The following is a 22,235-nucleotide window of genomic DNA, read 5'->3' as shown; positions in this document are numbered from 1 at the left end:
TCCCTTCCCTCTCCCAAAACAAAGACATACCTTTAAAAAAAACTAAGGCCATTCTATCTAGTTCTGGTTCTCAAAATAAATGAAATCTTCAGCCTTTTCTGTAAGCTACTGTTTTCCGATAAAAACAACTTTGTTGTTTCCCAAAGTTATTGCTCTTTTAATGCTCATATCTGAAGGGATGATACAATCTTTGAGGTTATAACACTCATGAAATAACTAGCTTTTTTTTTAACAACCAAAATAACTGTAAATTTGGTAATCTTGAGGTTTTCTTTTAATTACCTGTTGTATATTTCATTTGGCAAGCCAGTCCTTTTAAAGCCTGAACTCCCTTGCAATCCATCTTCACAAGGAAACATTTTTCTTTAAATGCTTTTATAGCTGTGTCTTCTTTTGACAGGAGGATCTGTTGTCTGCAACTAAGAACGCTGATGAATACAGGAAGGGAATGTCACCAGTGGAAGTGCATGTGTTGTGGGAGAGCAATATTGTTAGGAGGAAAGGATGTGCTGAGAAAATAAAAACAGAAAACGTCCCCTACATTGTTTCACAAGGTTATTATGATGACTGAATGAAATAATGTGGTATATGTTGTAAACTATAAATGTGTAAACATAAGGCTAATGCAATACTCTTGGTTGGGAGTTACCACATTGGAGATAAGTCAAAGGTACCTAATTACACAGAAAGCATTTGTATCAGTTGGTAAAAACTTCCGCCGGGCATGGTGGCTCATGCACTTTGGGAGGCTGAGGCTGGTAGATCATGTGAGGTCAGTAGTTTAAGACCAACCTGACCAACATGGTAAAACTCCCATCTCTACCTAAAATACAAAATTAGCTGGGCCTGGTGGGGCTGAGGCAGGAGAATCACTTGAACCTGGGAAGGAGAGGTTGCAGTGAGCCGAGATCATGCCACTGTACTCCAGTCTGGGCAACAAGAGCAAACTGCATCTCAAAAAGAAAAAAAAACAAAACAAAACTTCATGATCACAGGCAAGCAACAGGCAGAAACAACAGGACAAAGACAGGATGAAGTTTATACTGCACATCAAATTCAGCACAGTGACTAGCTCTGGAATAGACAAGATAGAAAAGGTTGAGGAGAGGCACAGGGGAGATTGAACTGTACCTACAACATTTTATTTTTATAAAACAGCCGGGCACAGTGGCTCACACCTGTAATCTCAGCACTTTGGGAGGCCAAGGCAGATGGATCACCTAAGGTCAGTAGTTCTAGACCAGCCTGGCCAACATGGTGAAACCCCATCTCTACTAAAAATACAAAAATTAGCCAGGCATGGTGGCATGTACCTATAATCCCAGCTACTCAGGAGACTGAGGCAGGTGAATCATTTGAATCCAGGAGGTGGAGGTTGCAGTGAGTCAAGATCATACCACTGCACTCCAGTCTGAGCAAGAGTGAGGCTCTGTATCAATAAAATAAAATAAAATAAAATAAAATATGAAAGAAACATGATAAAATGTTAACATTGTTATTTCTGAGTGGTAGATTTATAATAATGTGTTGATTTTTTTTCTGTATTTTTTTAAACTCCGCAAAAGAAAAAAAGTGGGTAAATCAGAGAGACTGGACAGGTTTCATGCTTTGCCCCAACTCTGTAATTTTGCCTCTAGGGAGGAACTTTAATCAGAAAAGAAAATAAAAAACAAAAAATAAACTATTCCAAAACTAAACTATTCCAAAATAAACCACTGTTACAAACTTATTTAGTGCCAACACACCTAAACACTTGTGGCTTAATCTGAAAGTTTTTTAGTATCTCATTTACGGTGAAGCAAGTTTTCAGTACAGACCAGAAAGAACTGTTTCCTACGATTCTTCCGAATGAAATGTGGCCACGGATCAAAATATCGCTCAGGTCAGTTTGAAGGCACTTCTCTGGAAATTGCTTGCAAATGCAGAAACAAATGAAAACAATAGTAACAACAACAAATTTCCACCTTGAGCAGGGGCATTCAAAAGTTTTCAGTAAGAGAAGCCATGAAGAAATGTCTCCATATGTGTTGCAGGGGGAGGATGCTTTGTAAAAAAACTGATACAGTGATAACTGAGAAGGTTCAGGGCTATATGCTTAGCTTATTGAGTTTTGGTCATGCCTTACAGTATGTTAAGGGAGGTTTTATTTATACTTAGTTTCCTTCTGTCAATAATCCCTAGCTTCATGATACAAATTTAGTAGAATCAAACTTAAAAGATCCATCCAACCCATTTCTCTCTCTTACCTCTCAAATACATGAAATGTTCAAGTCATCCTTTTTGCTTAAGATACCTTCTTAAAAAAAAAAAAAGTACCTTCAAAGATCACTATTTTAAAATATTTTAATACACTAACATCTGTTAACATCTGCATTTAACATGATTTATTTAGCTACCATGAAGGAATAGAATACAGACACTGCTAACTTTGGAAGAGAGAGGACAAGTTAGCAACTCAGAAGAAGGTCATTGGGCATCCAAAAAGAACAAGAAAACAAGAGGTTACTGAGAAGAGATGCAATAAAAACTGAAAATGAGTTGATTTTTTTTTTAAGATAAAGTTTTCTTATTTTCTAGTTTTGCCTAGGGTAAATCCTTACTACACAATTTTGCCTAGAGCCACTCCTACCTTCCAGGCTAGGCAAAAATGCCTCTATGTTTTTGTGCTATATGACTAATAACAACTTTCCACCCAGCTAATGTGGTAACTCTCTGACAATAAAACTTTTCATGGCTAGGTGAAGTGGCTCACACCTGTAATCCTAGAACTTTGGGAGGCTAAGGTGGGTGGATCACTTGAGCCCAGGAATTCTGGACCAGCCTGAGGACCATGGAGAAACCCCATCTCTACCAAAAAAAAAAAATTAGCCAGGTGTGGTGGAGTGCACCTACAGTCCCAGCTACTTGGAGGCTGAGGTAGAAGGATCACCTGAGCCTGAGAGGTTGAGGCTGCAATGAGCCGTGACGACACCACTTCACTCCAGCCTGGGTGGCAGAGTGAGACCCCGTCTCAAAAAAAAAGAAAAGAAAAGAAAAAAACAAACTTTCACAACAGTTTCCAGTCACTACAGAATCTAAATGGTTTATTCAGATAAGTGACATATGCAGAAACTGTTTGGCAAACTCTAGGGACAAGAGACTGAGACTTGGACGCCCCAGAGGAAAACACAGCTATGTTTCTACGTTCCCATTTTGAGACAAATTTCCTCCTAGTCTACAAAATGTCACCAAATAAAACAAAAGTATATTCATTGCAGAACCAGGGGTATTTGGAGCTGTCTGGCAGTTCCTAAAAAGAATAGAGTTACCATATGATATAGCAATTTCACTCCTAGGTATATGCTCAAGAGAACTGAAACATATGTCCACATAAAAACTCGTACATAAATATTCAGAGCAGCATTATTCATAACGGCCAAAAAGTAGAAACAACCCAAATGCCTATCAAACGAATGGATAAACAAAATGTAATATATCCATACAATGGAATATTATTCAGCAATAAAAAATAAAGTGCTAATAAATGCTAAAACATGGATGAATCCTGAAAACATGCTAAGTGAAAAAGGCCAGTCACAAAAGCCCACATATTGTGTGACAGATCTATGGAACACGTATTTATAGAAACGGAAAGTAGGGCCGGGCCTGCTGGCTAACACCTATAATCCCAGGACTTTGGGAAGCTGAGGCTGGCAGACTGCTTGAGTCCAGGAGTTTGAGACCAGCCTGGGCAACATGGCAAAACTCCATCTCAACAAAAAATACAAAAATTAGCTGGGCATGAGGGCATACGTTTGTAGTCCCATCTATTCAGAGGGCTGAGGGGGAGAATCACTTGAGCCCAGGAAGTGGAGGTTGCAGTGAACTGAGATCGCACCATTGTACTCCAGCCTGGGAGACAGAATAAGACTCTGTCGGTAGAAAGAAAAGAAAGAAAAGAAAGGAAAGAAAGGAAGAAAGAAAGGAAGAAAAGAAAGAAAATATGAATGAAAGAAAGAAAAAGAAAGAAAGAAAGAAAGAAAGAAAGAAAGAAAGAAAGAAAGAAAGAAAGAAAGAAAAGAAAAGAAAAGAAAAGAAAAGAAAAGAAGGCCGGGCGCGGTGGCTCAAGCCTGTAATCCCAGCACTTTGGGAGGCCGAGACGGGCGGATCACGAGGTCAGGAGATCGAGACCATCCTGGCTAACACAGTGAAACCCCGTCTCTACTAAAAAATACAAAAAACTAGCCGGGCGAGGTGGCGGGCGCCTGCAGTCCCAGCTACTCGGGAGGCTGAGGCAGGAGAATGGCGTGAACCCGGGAGGCGGAGCTTGCAGTGAGCTGAGATCCGGCCACTGCACTCCAGCCTGGGCGACAGAGCGAGACTCCGTCTCAAAAAAAAAAAAAAAAAAAAAGAAAGAAAAGAAAAGAAGAAAGGAAGGAAGAAAGGAAAGGAGGGAGGGAGGGAGGGAGGGAGGGAGGAAGGAAGGAAGGAAGGAAGGAAGGAAGGAAGGAAGGAAGGAAGGAAGGAAGGAAGGGAGGACTAAATGAGTGGTGGTTGCCTAGGACTCAAACTATTGAGGGGAAAAAGGCAATGCTACTACCGAAGGATACATGGTTTCTTTATGGGATGATAAAAATCTTCTGGAATTCAATAGTAGTAGTAGTTGTACTACTTTGTGAATATGCTAAAAACCATTGAGTTGGCCAGGCACGGTGGCTCACGCCCGTAATCCCAACACTTTGGGAGGCCGAGGCAGGCAGATCACGAGGTCAGGAGATCAAGACCATCCCGGCTAACACGGTGAAACCCTGTCTCTACTAAAAATACAAAAAATTAGCCAGGTGTGGTGGTGGGCACCTGTAGTCCCAGCTACTCGGGAGGCTAAGGCAGGAGAATGGCGTGAATCCAGAAGGTAGAGCTTGCAGTGAGCCCAGATCACACCACATCACTCCAGTCTGGGAGACAGAGTGAGACTCCATCTCAAAAAAAAAAAAAAAAAAAAAAACACCATTGAGTTGTAGTCTTTAATTGGATGGATTCTATATTGTATGAATTTTACCTCAATAAAGCTTTTTTTAAAATTTTCACCAGAGAATGTAATTTCCAAGAAGAATTCTATCATATAGAGATCATATAGAAATAAAAGACAATGTGAGGCAATTTGATTCAATACATTAAGCTAGTAACTATTGATCCCACCACCTCCTGCCTCCTTAGGCATCAATTCAGTATATCTTATTCTTTCTTTCTTTTTTTCTTTTTTTTTTTTTTTTTTTTTTTTTTGAGAAGGAGTCTCGCTCTGTCACCCAGGCTGGAGTACAGTGGCACGATCTCTGCTCACTGCAACCTCTGCCTCCTGGGTTCAAGCCATTCTCCTGCTTCAGCCTCCTGAATAGCTGAGATTATAGGCACCTACCACCATGCCCAGCTAATTTTTGTATTTTTTACTAGAGACAGGGTTTCACCATGTTGGCCAGGCTGGTCTTGAACACTTCAAGTGATCAACCCGCCTTGGCCTCCCAAAGTGCCTTGGCCTCCCAAAGATTACAGGCGTGAGCCACCGCACCTGGCCCAGAATACCTTATTCTTAATGTAGTCTGCTAGGTTTTTAGGCATACAAAAGACAGAAACTCCATGTAGAGGTAAGGCTGTTGATATTATATTATTATTGGCTGTAAGTACTGTTAACTAAAAATGATCCTGAGTAATTATAAATTATAAGCACCAACTAGTATTATAGTATTAACACATCTTCTATCAAACATTTAACTAAGGAACTCCAAGAATTATCTAGCTATTATCTGTTTAATTTCAAACAATATCAAAAGCACAAGTATACTTCTCTATCAAACAAGTACCATGAACCTTCCTGGTACCCCATATGATTTTGCTCAAAGACTATAAGCAAGCATGAGCAAAACTAGTATCTATCCAACAGATCTGCAGAACAGATTTAACAAGTCGATTTCCCACCTTTCCCTTCAAATGAATACTTCAATAACCACCTCATGGAATCAAGCCACAGGCAAGTTGGATCTTTACTTGGAGTCATCCATTTCACATGCTCACTGTTGACCATTCATAAGTGTATTAGTCTGCTTCAGCTGCTATAACAAAATGCCAAAAGGTGGGTGGCTTTAAAAATAGACATTTCTTTCAGTTCTAGAGGTCAGGAAGTCTGAGATCAGAGTGCCAACATGGTCGGGTTCTGGACAGGGCCCTCTTCCTGGTTTGCAAACAGCTGCCTTCTGCCATATCCTCACATGGTGCAAAGAAAGAGAGGGCAAGCTCTCTGGTTCCTTCTCATAATGTTACTAATCCCATCTTGAGAACTCTATCCTCACGACCTCATCTAAACCTAATTACTTCCCAAAGGTACTACATCCTAATAACATGACATTGGGGGTTAGGGCTTCAACATATGAATTTGAGGGGGAATATAAACATTCAGTCTATAAAGGAAAGGGAATATAGCTTAAGAATAAGAACCATACATTTGGCAGTCTAGCCAGACAAAGGGAAGCTGATTTCTCTATTTAAAAAGTGTTAAAAATCAGCCTGACACAGTGGCTCACTCCTGTAATCCCAGAACTTTGGGAGGGTGAGGCAGATGGATCACCTGAGGTCAGGAGTACAAGACCAGCCTGGCCAACTTGGTGAAACCCCGTCTCTACTAAAAACACAAAAAAATTAGCTGAGTGTTGTGGCAGGCACCTGTAATCCCAGCTACTTGGGAGGCTGAGGCAGGGAGAATTGCTTGAACCCAGGAGGCAGAGGTCGCAGTGAGCCAAGATTGTGCCACTGCACTCCAGCCTGGGTGACAGAGCGAGATGCCGTCTCAAAAAAAGTAAAAAATAAATTGCAATGTAGGATACATACTTGTGGGTTATTGCCCACCATGTTAATTTTCTTTAAATAAAAGCAAATTCATTTATAAAAATCTCTTATACCTCCAATGATGATTGGCACAGATGACAGGTTAACTTCCAGTTGGAAGTTCTTGTCTTCCAATTTCCAGTTAAATTGGAAACGGTGATTCCAGATCTTTTGGAGTCTTTGATTTCACACTTTTGACTACTAAAAGTGATTGGTGCCACTGAAGAGGAATCTAAATTATTTTACTCTATTTCAGTATCTACAATATACCCTAAAGATATGCCAAGATGTTGTATAAAGAAGGCTGAGAAACACTAGTTTACGCAAACCCCCAAAATACATATTATTTGAATAATATTACGTACAAGTCTTGCATTCATTTGCAAAACAGCAAATAATGTATCTTCTGGTTGGAATATTACAGTTATTCCAAGTTCTTAGGGATTTTTCCTAATACAAGACACTAAAATAGTTTTCAAAAAGAGGTACAAGACGCCAGTAGTACAAATGAATTATTTTCACATAATAATGGGCCTCTGGAAATCTCAATAATAAAAAGAAGCATATTTAGAGAATATAAGAAGTATATTTAAATTTGTTTAAAGAGAAAAAAACTAATTTGTTTATGTTTGGCGGCAGAAGAAATAAGTAAACTAAAGTAAGTTACTTAATCAGTTATTTTTTCCAGGTACTATTCCATCCTCCCACAATTTACTTTTCAATCATACAGATTCCTTTTCTTTTATTACTAATCTATGATTTTTCTCTATTTGGAGGCTTTATGAAATGTGCTTCCCAAGTTTACTTGCCTTGCATCTGACTGCACATGGCTTTGAAACTTAAGCTCTGAGCCTCAACAGACATTATCAGAATTCTAATGTACACAGATGCGCTTGAATGGGACAAGTCCTTAGAGAACAATGAATCAAGAATACCACTAGGTAGGCAGGGCGCCCTGGCTCACGTCTGTAACCCCAGCACTTTGGGAGGTTGAGGTGGGTGGATCAACTGAGCTCAGGAGCTGGAGACCAGCCTGACCAACATGGTGAAACCCCATCTCTACTAAAAATACAAAAACTTAGCCAGGCGTGGTGGCAGGCACCTGTAATCCCAGCTACTCGGGAGGCTGAGGCAGGAGAACCACTTGAAGCCGGGAGGCGGAGAATGCAGTAAGCCAAGCTGAGGTTCTGCCATTGCACTCCAGCCTGGGCAACAAGAGCGAAACTCTGTCTCAAAAAAAAAAAAAAAAAAAAAAACAATAAGTAACAAGTATATAGTATATCACAATGTTGTGATTCAGCTGAACTTTTTTTTTTTTTTTTGGAGGCGGAGTCTCACTCTGCTGCCCAGGCTGGAGTGCAGTGGCGAAATCTCGGCTCACTGCAACCTCCATCTCCTGGGTTCGAGCGATTCTCCTGCCTCAGCCTCCTGAGCGGCTGGGATGACAGGTGCGTGCCACCACACGCGGCTAATTTTTGTATTTTTAGTAGAGTCGGGATTTCATCATGTTGGCCAGGCTGGTCTCAAACTCCTGATCTCAAGTGATCCGCCAGCCTCAGCCTCCCAAAGTGTTGCGATTACAGGTATGAGCCACCACGCCCAGCCCAGCTAAACTTTTAAGGAAACCAGACATACTGTCCAGATTTATGGGGTTTTTCCTGCATATAAAAAGGAGCAAATTTAATTCTCTTTTAGGAGAGTCCATGTAATGTTGAAGGGGTAACAGAAGACTCCCAGCTGGGCATGGTGGCTCAGCCTGTAATCCCAGCACTTTGGGAGGCCAAGGCAGGTGATCACAAGGTCAGGAGTTCAAGATCAGCCTGGCCAACATGGTGAAACCCCGTCTCAACTAAAAATACAAAAATTGGCCAGACGTGGTGGTGGGCGCCTGTAATCCCAGCTACTCGGGGGGGCTGAGGCAGGAGAATCGCTTGAACCCGGGAGGCAGAGGTTGCAGAGAGTCAAGATCGTGCCATTGCATTCCAGCCTGGGCAACAAGAGCAAAACTCTGTCTTTAAAAAAAAAAAAAAAAAAAAAGCCTCCTTAGCTCATCAGGCACCAAAGATCAAGAGGAAATCAGATTGTCCTTTGGAGACATCTACTAAAGAAGGTTTTGTATGTCACTCACAAGTGCTATGTGGACAAAAGCTGAAATAAGGGCAGATTTATCTGAAAATTCCTGAATCAAATGCAACCTACAATAACAGAAAGGGCATGGGCAACAGAAGTAGCATTCATTAAATATTCACTATTTGCTATGTCTTTTACATACATGTCCTGTCTTCTATTTCAACAGTACTCAAATTTTTAGATTCAAACCATGAGAAAATTTCTCAGAATTTCTCCTTCCAACATCATCTTTCTTCAGAGTTAAAGTTATCCGTGGGGGTAGAAAAATATATATATATGTATGCATGTATATGTATATTGGGGGAAAACCTGCAGAAATAAAAATACAGTCACTTCTACCTCTCCAATAACCCACACTTTAAGTGTGACAATACTCAGAATTTAACTCCCAAAAACCTACAGTGCATCATGAATACTGAAAGTATTTTGAACATAGGCTTTTGCTTTGCTAATGTGCATTTAACATCCCAGTCATAAAAACATGTCTTAAAACACACACACACACACACCTAGATACAGCAACACTAATTTCTACTCCTGAAAATATCCTCGTGACAAACAAATGGAAGAGAAATACTATGATAGAGTAGAATGGAATGATGACAATTTCAGAAAGTATGAAGGGAAATTCCAAACATTTGAAATTCTTCTAAAAATAGTCAATTAAATGTCAGTTATCTTGGTTTCCATAGAAATTCACGAGTGTCTGCAAAAAGTAACCTATTCCTACTTTGAAACTTTACGACTGTTCTTGCCAATAACATCACATCCTTATAAATGCCACATCGGGGACACGGGAAAGGAAGCCACATATATCCAAGTGGTATGCGATATGTTCAGTAGACCTCAATAGAAATAATATTGCTTGTATCATTTAATGTTTGAAGAGGAGCGATAAAGACTATTGTCATTTAAGAGTAGTGAGAAGGACAGGTAGTTCTCACACTAGGAGGCTAATATGTTACTACTCACTAATTTCAATTCGTTGATCTTTTCTTCCCTGAACGACTATACCTAAATCTGGGATGTGTGTGTGTATTTTATCCTACCTTTATTCTGTACCTTAACACATAGATGGGGAAGTAGAGTGGGTTTTGTTTTGTTGTTTTAAAATCATCTACAGGCGACATATAGCTTAATTTCACAGGGTTGTTTACCAGCAGGTCGGTGTTCCGAAGAAGCACGCCGTAAAACATGCACAGAATAAGGGTCTATCAAAATAATCGTATATATTATTATTTCGATATATATATATATATGGAAAGATGGGATCGCAAAACATCTTTAACAGAATGGGTAACATTCCTTTCAATCATCAGTAACAAATTCCCACAGAATCTTTATTCCTCACTATTTGTAAACAAGAGCTGAAGCCAGCCGGGCACCCAGGAGCGTTCCGCCAGGGCCATCTGAGGAGGGGGAACCCCGCCTGGATCCCGCTCCATCCTCGGGCCACGAGGAAGCCCTGTTGGAACTCTTCTGCTCCTGCGTGGAGGCTGGAGTCCACCGTCCCTGCTTAACTACACTGCAGCTACCCGGGATCCTTAAGTCTCCTCCAACTCTGCACTTTGCCAGGTACCCAAAACCCACAGTAGTTGGGCGGCCCTGCTCCAGGCTCTCCGAGCCTGTACCCTCGGGGAGGCCCGGGCCGGAGGCGCCCGCGGGAGGCTTACCGAGCAGCGAGCCTATGAAGATGACGACCTGCACGGTTGTGGTGAACTGGCGGTACAGCTGCGCCTCGCCGAACTCCCCGAGCGCGCTGCGGTTCACGCCAGCACCCTCGGCGCCGGACGCGTTGTGCGGCTCGCTGGCGTTTGGAGAAATCCAACTCCCGTTATGTCCCATGGCGAGGCTGGGACTCCGGCTCCGCGCGCCGCCCGCCTCGGAGCCCAGCGCGGAGCCTCTCCTCCTCCGCGTGAGGAGGGACGCGCGGGCGCCTGGTGGAGTCCTGGAGGAGCCGGTGGAGTCCTGGAGGAGCCGGGGCAGCCGACGGGTCCCCTCACGTCTCCACATCGCCAACCCCGGCGCCCAGGAGGCGGGGAGGGAGGGAGGAGCGGCTGCGCCCCATGCCCACTCCCTCCTGGATCCCCGTCAGCAGCCACATGAAGGCGGCACGGTCAGAGCCCGCCGAGCGTCGTCCGTCCCTCCTCCAGGGTGGTCAGCGTGGCCCAGCCCACTCGGCAGGAATGGAAACACAGAAGGAGGCATTCGATGGTCAAGGAGGACGCTCTCCGCTCCCGCTGCCTCCTTCAACGGCGGGTCCTCCGCCCCCCGAGGGCTAGGGCATCCCTCTCCAGTCCCCTCGGGCTGACGCACTCGGCCCTTCTCCTTAGCGGGAGGAGAACGTCTGGCCGAAGCTATTTTTCAGTCCTGCTGGCTTCGAGGCTGGATGGCGATGTGAAGCCAACGAAATGCCCACGCCGAGTGGCCGGAGCCACGAGGGGACCCCTGAGTGCCCGACAGCGCCCATGGCTTGGGTGGAAAGCCCTGAGTGCCCACAGCAGCCTGGCCCTGCGCGCCCAGCCTCCCGACAAGACGCCCGTGCTGGGTCCTGCTTCCCAGCCCCTCATTGGGGGCTCCAACCTCCTGCCTCAGCACCGGCAGCGGGGACCCCGTTCCGCAGCGCCTTTTTGCCTCTGCATGGCTGGGCGCCCCCTTTCCTAGCCCCCCTCGGGCCCTCGGCCGCTAGAACAGAGCTTGACAGCCAGGCGCGGAAGAGGGAGGACGCCCCCAGCGGGCCAGTGGCACGGTCTGCGCGGCTGCTAGACTCTTGGTGCGCGCCTGGGGCAGCCGGGGACGCGCGGCTGGCGAGGATGGTCACGTGGCACTCGCGGCCCCGCCTCTCGCGCCCAGGCTGCAGCGGGGAGGGCGCCATGTTGGCCCCGCGGAGCGTGACTGTCTCGCCTGGAAGCGTGGGTGGCCGGAGGATCCGTGACTGGGTGTCGTGGACACGCTCGCTACACCTCCCGGGGCTTCGCTCCATTTACTATTAACTGTCGTTACTCCTCTGTATCTCGTCAGCAGGGGCTGCGTGCGGTCTTAGAATTACACGTCCCTGCCACCTGGGCTGGAAGCCCAGTCTCCCGGCCCCTCAGTCAGGCCTTGGGTGTAGCTGGAGCATTTAAGAAAAATGAAATATAGAAACTCAGTGCATGGTTTCCTGGGCCTTTTTATTGAGTATCATTTGTAAAATGTACACAATATAACCCAGGCCTAGTGGATTCCAGGACAGAAAAGGTTGGGAGCTGGGATAGTCAAGTAAGCAAGAAGAAATGGTAAAGTAAGAGATGCCAAGTGGGAGAGGAAACTGTACGGATGCAGAGAGAGGATCTGGGGTAAAGAGAAAAAAGATGCATGGTCGACTTTATGGAAACTCATTTATTTTTAATAAGTGAGGTACATGGTAGAAGATTTGACATGTTGATTATGGCACTGGGACAAAGGACAGTAACTCAAGAATTGCTTAAAATTACAGTTATTCCTTGGTTGCCCCAAGGATGATCCTGGTACAATATGGCTATTTCCTTTTCACTGGTAACCCTTATTTACTCTTGAAAGCGTAAAAAAATCCGTGTCTTGTACATATTTGGAGTCTCACAATACCTTCACATAGTAATCTATGTGAGAATTATTTTAAACATTTTGGAGACCAAAAAGGGCAGAGAGAAAAAGACAGAAAATTACTAATTACACTAATTGTGTTTTTCCCCCAAGAACGCCATTACCAGCGGTTAACATTAGTTCCGGGAGTCCAAATATAGTTTTCAAGATGAAAACCTTTATAATCATTAGAAACCAAAAATTATAATAATTCACCAACATCCAGCATACTCATTGAGGAAGGGTTGAAGAATGTGTGTAAATAGAGTTGCTTGATAACAGTTATAAAAAGTACCCCTTTACCTACCTTCACCCTCTGTCCCGAATTCAAAACTAGTAAGAGCTGGGATAAAGGTATAGAAAAGAATCAGTTTTGCAGGTGTAAAGAATGGAGAAAGCAAGAAACCGCTCTCATGTTTTCATTCTGAGAAGATATCGCTAAATTCTCAACAACCCCTCAACTGGTGGTGTTAGGGTATATGGTTAGTAGAATCAAGAAATAACCCGATCAGCTGAGATCACCATGATTCTCAGACTTGAGAAAGGATTGCCTCTCAGAAATGAAGGGCTAAGGGCAGGAATAGAGTGGCATAATTCTTAATAGTTGTGTGCTGTGTGAGTTTTTTTTAAGGATGAGTCAGAAGATCTTAAAATTTGTGATGTCAAAGATTGGACACAATTTAAATATGTATTAAATGTCTATAGTAGTGTTTTTTATAACTGGTCATCTACCAGTGCACAACAAACCATTACAAATTTAGTGGCTTAGAGCATGACTCCACAAGTGCAGCTCGAAGTTGCTGCTTGGGTCTGAGATCTGAAGGCTTGTTCACTCACATGTCTGGCAGTCGATGTTGGCTGTTGACTGGGAACTCAGCTGGAACATCTGTGTGTAGCCTCTCCATGTGGCTGTTTGGCTTCCACAGCCTGGCAGTTATGCTCCAAAAGTGAGCATGCCAAGAGAGACAGGCGTCCCAAGAGGACAAGGCAGAAGCTGCATTGATACTTTTTTCTCTCTCTCTCTTTCTTTTTAGGTTAGCCAAGTGAAGCAGTGGTAGTGGAGAAGGAACAAAGAAATCTGTAAAGTAGTTGTGATCAATTAGTTGTAAACACCACTGCATTCAGACTCAGACGAGCTTGCACTGACTTTTATGACCTAATCTCAGAGGTTGTACAGTGTCACTTCCACTGTCCTCTACTTGTTGAAGCAGCTACAAACACACCATATTTAAGTAAAGGGGACACTAATTGGAAGGAGTGTTAGGCACATTATAAGAAGAACATGTGGAATGAGAGATAGAAATATTGCAGTCATTTAAGGAAAATATAATCTCCCATAATGTTAAGATATATTTTCCTTTTGTAAAAAAAGAAAAAAAAAATGTACCATTTCAGGCCGGGCATGTTGGCTCACACCTGTAATCTTAGCATTTTGGGAGGCTGAGGCCGGTGGATCACCTGACGTCAGGAATTCGAGACCAGCCTGGCCAACATGGCGAAACCTCGTCTCTGCTAAAAGTACAAAAATTAGCCGGGTGTGGTGGCAGGCGTCTATAACCCCAGCTACTCAGAAGGCTGAGGCAGGAGAATCACTTGAACCCAGGGGCAGAGGGTGCAGTGAGCCAATATTGCCATTGTACTCCAGCCTGGGCAACAGAGTGAAACTCTATCTCAAAAAAAACAGAACAAAACAAAAACTAAAATGTACCCTTTCAAATTTTTTTCTGAAATGAAACCTGAAAAGGTCAAAAAACAGATAAATTACAGTCCATTTCAATTACTTACCATGTACAGGTATTGTCTAAGTCTATAGTAGTTCGGACTATAGTAGTTCAAAATACCTTACACAGGGCAGCTTATGAAAAACAGAAGTTTATTTCTCATAGTTCTGAAGGCTGGGAAGTCCAGGTTCAAGGTACTGGCATATTCAGTGCCTGTTGAGGGACTGCTTTTGGTGCACAAATAGTGCCTTCTATCTGTCTCCTTATGTGGTAGAAGGGTGCCTTTTTTATTAGTACCTCTATTTATTTTATTTCATTTCATTTCATTTTATAGAGACAGGGGTTTTACTATGTTGCCCAGGCTAGCCTCAAACTCTGGGCTTGAGCAGTCCTCCCACCTCAGCCTCCCAAGTAGTTGGGACTACAGGCACACATTAAAACACCTGGTTCCTATTAGTGCTTCTTTTTTTTTTAATAAAGGCACTAATCTCATCTATGGCACCAGAGCCCTCATGACCTAATTACCTCCCAAAGATCCCATCCCCTAATACCATCACATTGGTGATGAGGTTTCAATATATGAATTTGGGGGGCTGGGGACACAAACATTCGGACCATAGTAGGTGTTACATTGATATGAGCTGGTAAGTGTTAACACCTGGCAGCAAGCAGCTACACAGCCATAGGTGAAGACAGGTGATTAGAATTACCGGCCAACACATTTATGTGCTAGCTAATTTTTATTCAAAACTTTCTGAAACTACAACCAAAGCAGTTAATGGGAAATTGAGTACAGTAAAACCTAGGCAATCTCTCACTCTAGATAATGCTGTTAATAGTAATTTTTCCTCCCAGTCCTCTCCTGTAATGAATAGTATAAGAAGGTATCCTCCCAACCTACAGGCACCTTGTGTTTCCAAAGTTTTCGTTGTCATGATAGTTAGTTATATGTGCCAACTTGACTGGGTTAAGGGATGCCCAAATAGGTAGGAAAACATCATTTCTGGGTGTATCTGTGAAGGTGTTTCTAAGATAAGATTAACATTTGAATGGGTAGACCCAGTAAAGCAGACTATCCTGCCCCATGTGGGTGGGCCTTATCCAAATGGTTGAAGGCCAAATTAGAACAAAAATGCTGAGTAGAGAAGATTCCCTCTGCCTGACTGCCTTCGAACTGGGACGGTGTCTGTTTTCTGCCTTTGGACTTGAACTGAAACATCAGCTCTTCCTGAGTCTTGAGCTTCCTGGCTTTTGAACTGAAACAACAGTAATGGCTGTCCTGGTTGTCAGGCCTTTCGACTTGGACTAGAACTACACCGTCAGTTCTCCTGGGTCTCCAGCTTGCCAACTGCAGATCTTGGGACTTGTCAGCCTTCATAACTGCATGAACCAATTTTTTGTAATAAATTTCTTTCTATATGTCTATTTATTCTATTGGTTCTGTTTCTCTGGAGAACCCTAATGCCATAGGTAATTTAAAAAAAAAAAAAAACCTTTTCCTTCTCTGTTTTTCTCTTATACTTTTGTGGTGCAGTGATAGGCAAAATCGCATAGGTGCTAATAAGTACTTTTCCAACAAGTACTTAACCTTGTTTAGGTGATAATCACTTGTCTTACCTTTGTATTCAGAAGAATTCCCAATTCCAGCTTTCTTAGATATTTATTGAAGAGCAGGAGGAGGGCTGGATGGAAGGAAGAAGAGTTGGAATAGGATTTAGGATCATTGCAAAGACAGAGGTAGTTGGGGAACGTAAAGGTTTTATGTGCCTTTCTTCTTCCTCCCCACTCTGGCTCCCCATCACACACCCTCACATGCCCCCATGTGGCCTCTTACTAAACAGGGAGAGAAGAGAAGAGCTGGAGAAAAGGAAGGATTTTGTGTTGGTAAGCCCAAGCAGCAGCATGCTGAGAAAAGAGGAGTTTTTATGGCCCTTGGCTGCCCATCTGGAATAAGCAGCTCTGTTTCCAAATGGCTATGTCTATGCCAATGTAAAAAGACAAAGATAATGCAGATTATTGTGTAGACATTACTAATATTCAACAATATCTCATTTTCCTCTTCTTCCAGGCATACAGAAGACTATATTTCTCAGCTGCCTTTGCAGGTGGGCAGGGTCACGTGACTATTATGACTAATAAAATGTGAGCAAAAGTGACAAGTCACCTGTGGGCTGAGGCAGTGAAAAGTTGTTTGTGATTCTCAAATCTCTCTTCTGTTCCGCCATTGCAATTGTGGAAGGAGCTTTAAGTTGAAATGGAAGAGCCAAAAGATTGAAGTAGTCTATGTCTCAGTCACCATATGGGAGGGCAAATGCCCTGGAGAACTACCCAGACACACAAGAAGTTTGTGTGAATAAGGAATAAAACTTTGTTGTATAAGCAATCATGATTTTTGGAGTTGCTTATTATCAGAGCATAACCCAGCCTATCCTGGCAGACGTTGTTATGAAAATTGGGGCCTGCATATTTAAGAGAGCACAGATTGTATTTCTGGGGAATGGAAGGTTTCAAGTCAGGACTTTAAAAATTTTCTGTGTATATTAGTAGTGGCAATAAGAATATCCTATGCCCTTGTAAAATGAAAGTGGTAGCTGATAGTAGAGCCTCTGGGCATCTTTGACTTAAACTATTGGGCTTTTCACGTCAAAAAAAAAAGCATATTGGTCTCTGATAAACTTATGTTGTTAAAACAGTATTTTGGAGAGTACTTAAGCTTGGGATAGGCAATAACCCATTTGTCTTTTCTTGGAGACCTAGATTGTCTCTTTACACAGGTTTCTACTAACGCTCTCAAAATGAAGAACCTAATATGGAGAGATAAGGGAGTATGAATATTGATGTCAGTTGTACCTCTTGAATATTTTGTTGTTGTTGTTGTTATTGGTTTTAATGGTTAAAATATCTTTTCTCACAATGAGGAAGAAAATAGAGAAGACAAAACAATGTAGCAGCATTGACGGTAAGAGGCCAAGGATAACCACCAGAAAGAGAAAAGAGAGAAAGAGGAAGAGAGATGGAGAGACAAGCTGGTGTTGAAGTTAAACAAAATTCTGAAAGGGGCATTTTTTAAAAATGAGAGAGATGTGGGCTGAATGATAGAGAAGCCCTTTCCTGCTGAGGGGCCGGAGCTAGGGGCTCCTGGGTGTAGTGTGGGGGTTCCAGGCCCTGACATGGCCACTGGATAGAGGACAGCACCTGAAATGGGGGTGGGCGGTGGGGCTGGGACCCTGGGCCATGGGCTGCATGCTCCAGAGCCCCAGGCTGCGGCTGACATCCTTTGAATCTGGCACCAGGGCCTAGTTGAGGGTCCCCGGCAGTTCTCAGAGCTACAGAGGCAGGGGATCTTGATATCTTCGATGGGGGAACTCGTAGTCACAGGTAATCTCCTCGCTGGTGCTAATGCACTGCTTCAAGTAGATGACTATCTTCTCGAAGATAGAACCATTTAAGATGAACCATTCCAACTGTGTTCAAGTAACACTGGGCAGGTACTTGACCTCTCTAAACTCAGTTTTCTCCTCTACTAGAGATAAAGATGCCTATTTTGCAAGGCTGTTTTGAGGACAACAAAATATTGAATCAATAAAAACCTCTGACAGTGTCTGATACATTGTAGGCCATCAATAAAGGTTAACTATATAAGATCAATTCCTGTTTGTTGATGTTTAAAGAAATCAAATATCACAAAGGGGAAAAGTCACCATCCAAGATTTTAAAACATTCTCTCTATAGATTTAAATAAAATACAAGCTTTATATTTCAAAAATGAAAAAAAAAATTCACTTATTTTGCAATTAACAAAGGACAGAGTGGCTTTGGGGGAATTTTGACTTGAAGATTTAGCAGTCCAGAATTTAGCCTTTACATCATTGAGCTAAATATGTTTACTTTTTACGGTTCTTAGTTTTGGGCATGTTAAATTACCATCCAAAGCAATTACCTGTTTAAAAGACAGTAAGACAGCCCTTCATGTATTCCAAATTATCCCAATATGTGGATTGGGAAACAGTTTTCCACTGATATGAATCTATGAATATATCTCCTAATGCAGTTTCCCAGGAAAATGGCATTAGAAGGTATATCAGCAGTTTCTAGTAGTCCTTGTACCTACAGACTTCCTATCAAATTAATCAAGAATATCTGGGAAGGGGGAAGTTGAATTTTCCTTCCCTCCCTCTCCAGGAAGCCTCAATAGTCACATACACACAGACACACACACATAGTGATCATAAAGCAAACAGACGAATTTTTAATTTTATTTCATTTTATTTGAGACAGAGTCTTGCTCTGTCACTCAGGCTGGAGTGCAGTGGTGCAATCACAGCTCATTGCAGCCTCGACCTCCTGGGCTTAAGCAATCCTCCCACTTCAACCTCCCAAGTAGCTGGTACTACAGGTGCATTCCACCATGCCTGGCTAATTTTTATATTTTTTGTAGAGACAAGTTTCTGCCATGCTGCCCAGGCTGGTCTGAAACTCCTGGGCTCAAGCAACCCACTTACCTTGGCCTCCCAGAGTGCTGGGACTATAGGTGTGAGAAACTGTGCCTGGCCCAGACTAATTTTTTTGAGACGGAGTCTTGCTCTGTTGCCCAAGCTAGAGTGCAGTGGCGCAATCTCGACTCACTACAAGTTCCACCTCCCGGGTTCACACCATTCTCCCGCCTCAGCCTCCCAAGTAGCTGGGACTACAGGTGCCCACCACCATGCCCGGTAATTTTTGTTTTTGTATTTTTAGTAGAGACAGGATTTCACCATGTTACCCATGATGGTCTTGATCTCCTGACCTCATGATCCACCCGCCTTGGCCTCCCAAAGTGCTGGGATTACAGGCATGAGCCACCATGCCCAGCTAGCCAAGACTAATTTTTAATAGCAAATATGTCAAACTAAAATATCCATGAGTATTATCACCTTCAAAGGAGTCACCTTGGGAAGGTATTTAGCTGCTGAAGATTATCATGATTTCTCAGCACCTTTTTAGGACTTCTCTTTTATAATTAATTTTGGAAGCTGACACATTTTTTTCCCGTATCACTTATCATAATAAATATGTCCTTTAAGAATAAACTGGATTTATTTTAAAGAGCCAAAAGTTATCTAAGACCAATTCTGGTGAATTAAGTGATTAAGGGAGTAATATTCTTTAGTAAAAGGTGGAATATGGATATAAAATACTATGACTCATAGTCTGACTTGGAAGTAATGACACGGCTGCGGAATAAAGGTATATACTGATTCCAAAATTTAAAGGGCAAGACTCATTTGGGTACAGAAATATGTAAATGCACACAAACACCCACAAAGTAATGCAAAAGTCACTAACAATTTTTATTTCAGACTTTCCTGAGCAGCAGGAACAGTGTTGCCTCTCGGTTCCTAGCTGCCAAGTCACAGCATGCTGCAAGAACAAGTGCCTTTACCTCCCAGAAGGGGAGACAGGGGTTGGCTGGAAAAGTATTCAAAGAAGTAATGGCTGGAAACTTCCTATATTTGGCAAAAATAATAAGCCTAGAGATTCAAGAAGTTAAGCAAATTCTAAACAGAATAAGCCCAATGAAATTTACAAGACATGTCATAGTCAAACTTCTGAAAACTCAGACATGGAAAACTATCTTGAGGGCCGGGCACGGTGGCTCACGCCTGTAATCCCAACACTTTGGGAGGCCGAGGTGGGCGGATTGCCTGAGCCCAGGAGTTATACCAGCCTGGGAAACATGGTGAAACCCTGTCTCTACTAAAATACAAAAAAAAAAAAAAAAAATTAGCCAGGCGGGGCAGCGTGTGCCTGTTGTCTCAGCTACTTGGGAGGCTGAGGCAGGAGAACTGTTTGAACCCGGGAGGTGGAGGTTGCAGTGAGCCGAGATCGCACCACTGCACTCCAGCCTGGGCAACAGAGCGAGACTCAGTCTCAAAACAAAACAAAACAATAACAACAAAAAGCTGTCTTGAAAGTAGCCAAAGAGGAGTGCTACGTTACCTTTACTGGGAAAACAATGTGATTGATAACAGATTTCTCACTGAAACCATGTAGATCAGAGAGAAATGGCACAATATTTGTCAAGTACTGAAAGAAAATAACTGTTAGCCCAGAATTCTATATTCAATGAAAATATCTTTCAAGAATGAAGGGGAAAGGGCTTGCAGTTTTAAAATTTGGGAAACTGTGATCAAAATCTGAGAGCTTTTCTTTGGAACGTCAAGGGCAAGCAGCAAGACTGGGAGATGTAGTTTGGGGGAGCAAGGAGGACATACAGGATTAGAGACTCTTCTTTGGAGTACTGATCTAAAGGTTTAGGAAGTACTTGGATAATAAGGAAATGTTGGGGTGTCCTGATGAGTTGGTTTGTGAACCCCAAGTATACAAAGACATTCTTATGAGGCAGAATGTCTCAAGGACTTAGAGGTTATCTCCCAGGAGCCAGTCAAGGGTCAGTCTTTTCTTTTAAATATACAGAGTGTATACATCCCAAGCCTGCTTAGTTAACCCTGTATTGCACATACAGCAACCAAATGCAGTGTGTGAACCTTGTCTGAATTTTGATTCAAACAAACCACTGTAAACAAAACAAAGCAAAACAAAACAAATGACCTTTTCTTTTTTCATGTAACAGTTTATTAAGGTGTAATAGACATGTAACAAACACATTGCATATATTTAAATTGCACAGTTTGGTAAGTTTTGATATATGCACAGACTTGTGAAATGATCACCACAATCAAAGTAATGAATGTATACATACATCACTACTAAGAGTTTCTTCTTGTTCCTCTGTAATCCCTCCACCTGGCTCTTCTGTGTCCTCCCTATCCCCAGGCACCCACTTATCTTCTTTCTGTTACCAAATTTGTATTTTTCAGAATTTTATATAAATGGAATTATGTAGTATCTACTCTACATCTGGCTTCTTTCACTCAGCATAATTATTTTCAGTTTGTCTATGTTGTTGCTATATCTATAATGTATTTCTTTTTATTGCTGAATAGTATTTCATTGTATTGATATACCTCAATTTGTTTATACCTCAATATGTCCATCTTGTGTTGATGGGCATTTGGTTTGTTTCCAGTTTGGGATATTACAAATTAAGGTGCTATGAATATTTACATACAAGTCATTGTATGGACATGTGCTTTTGTTTCTCTTGCATAAATGCCTGGGATGGAATTGCTATTTCATATAATAGGTATATGCTTAAGTTTTTAACTAAAATGGATGATAGGCCGAAAGGTAAAATCTAACACTATTTAGATGAAGACATAGAAGAAAACCTTTGTGGCCTTGGGATAGGTGAATATTTCTTAGATATGACTATAAAACATAATTCATGTAAGAAAAATGACAAATTAAATGTTCTCTAAAGTAAGAAACATGCTCTTTGAAATACAGTTAAGAGAATGAAAAAGCAAGCCATAGACTGGATGAATATTTTTGACTATCACGTATCTGATAAAAGACATGTCCAGCCTGGTGCAGTGGCTCACACCTGTAATTCCAGCACTTTGGGAGGCCAAGGTGAGCAGATCATGAGGTCAGGAGTTCAAGACCAGCCTGGACAACATGGTGAAACCCTGTCTCTACTAAAAATACAAAAATTAGCTGGGTGTGGTGGCATGTGCCTGTAATCCCAGCTACCCAGGAGGCTGAGGCAGGAGAACTGCTTGAACCTGGGAGGCAGAGGTTGCAGTGAGCGCAATCGTGCCACTGCACTCCAGCCTGGGTGACAGAGCGAGATTCCATATAGGAAAAAAAAAAAAAGACACGTCCAGAACATAAAAATATTTCTCAAAAGTTAGTAAGAAAACAAAAGCAAAATTTTTAAATGCACCAAAGATGTGAACAAAAACAGAAGACAGAAGATATATGAATGGAAAATAATCATGTGAAAAGATGCCCAACATCATTAATCATTAGGAAAATGCAAGTTAA

At 42.3% G+C, this 22,235-nt stretch overlaps 1 protein-coding gene and 1 long non-coding RNA gene across 2 annotated transcripts in view; one reads left to right on the top strand and one right to left on the bottom strand.

Moving 5' to 3' along the window:
- GPR176 (G protein-coupled receptor 176) overlaps positions 1-11,718 on the bottom strand; it is a 123,288-nt gene extending 111,570 nt beyond the window's left edge. Inside the window, exon 1 of the mRNA XM_023189353.2 lies at positions 10,659-11,718. Coding sequence (XP_023045121.1) covers positions 10,659-10,998 — 340 coding nt within the window. The 5' untranslated portion in view covers positions 10,999-11,718. The remainder of the gene's footprint in view (positions 1-10,658) is intronic.
- A 125-nt stretch (positions 11,719-11,843) lies between these two features.
- LOC111524235 lies at positions 11,844-15,731 on the top strand. The gene is made up of 2 exons (XR_002725730.1): positions 11,844-12,491; positions 13,620-15,731. It is a non-coding gene; the product is annotated as an uncharacterized LOC111524235 (long non-coding RNA).
- The last annotated feature ends 6,504 nt before the right edge of the window (positions 15,732-22,235 follow it).

The sequence above is a fragment of the Piliocolobus tephrosceles genome, chromosome 6 (assembly GCF_002776525.5).
Source record: "Piliocolobus tephrosceles isolate RC106 chromosome 6, ASM277652v3, whole genome shotgun sequence".
In the NCBI taxonomy this organism is placed as follows: domain Eukaryota; kingdom Metazoa; phylum Chordata; class Mammalia; order Primates; family Cercopithecidae; genus Piliocolobus; species Piliocolobus tephrosceles.
This window is presented reverse-complemented; position numbering and strand designations above follow the sequence as displayed.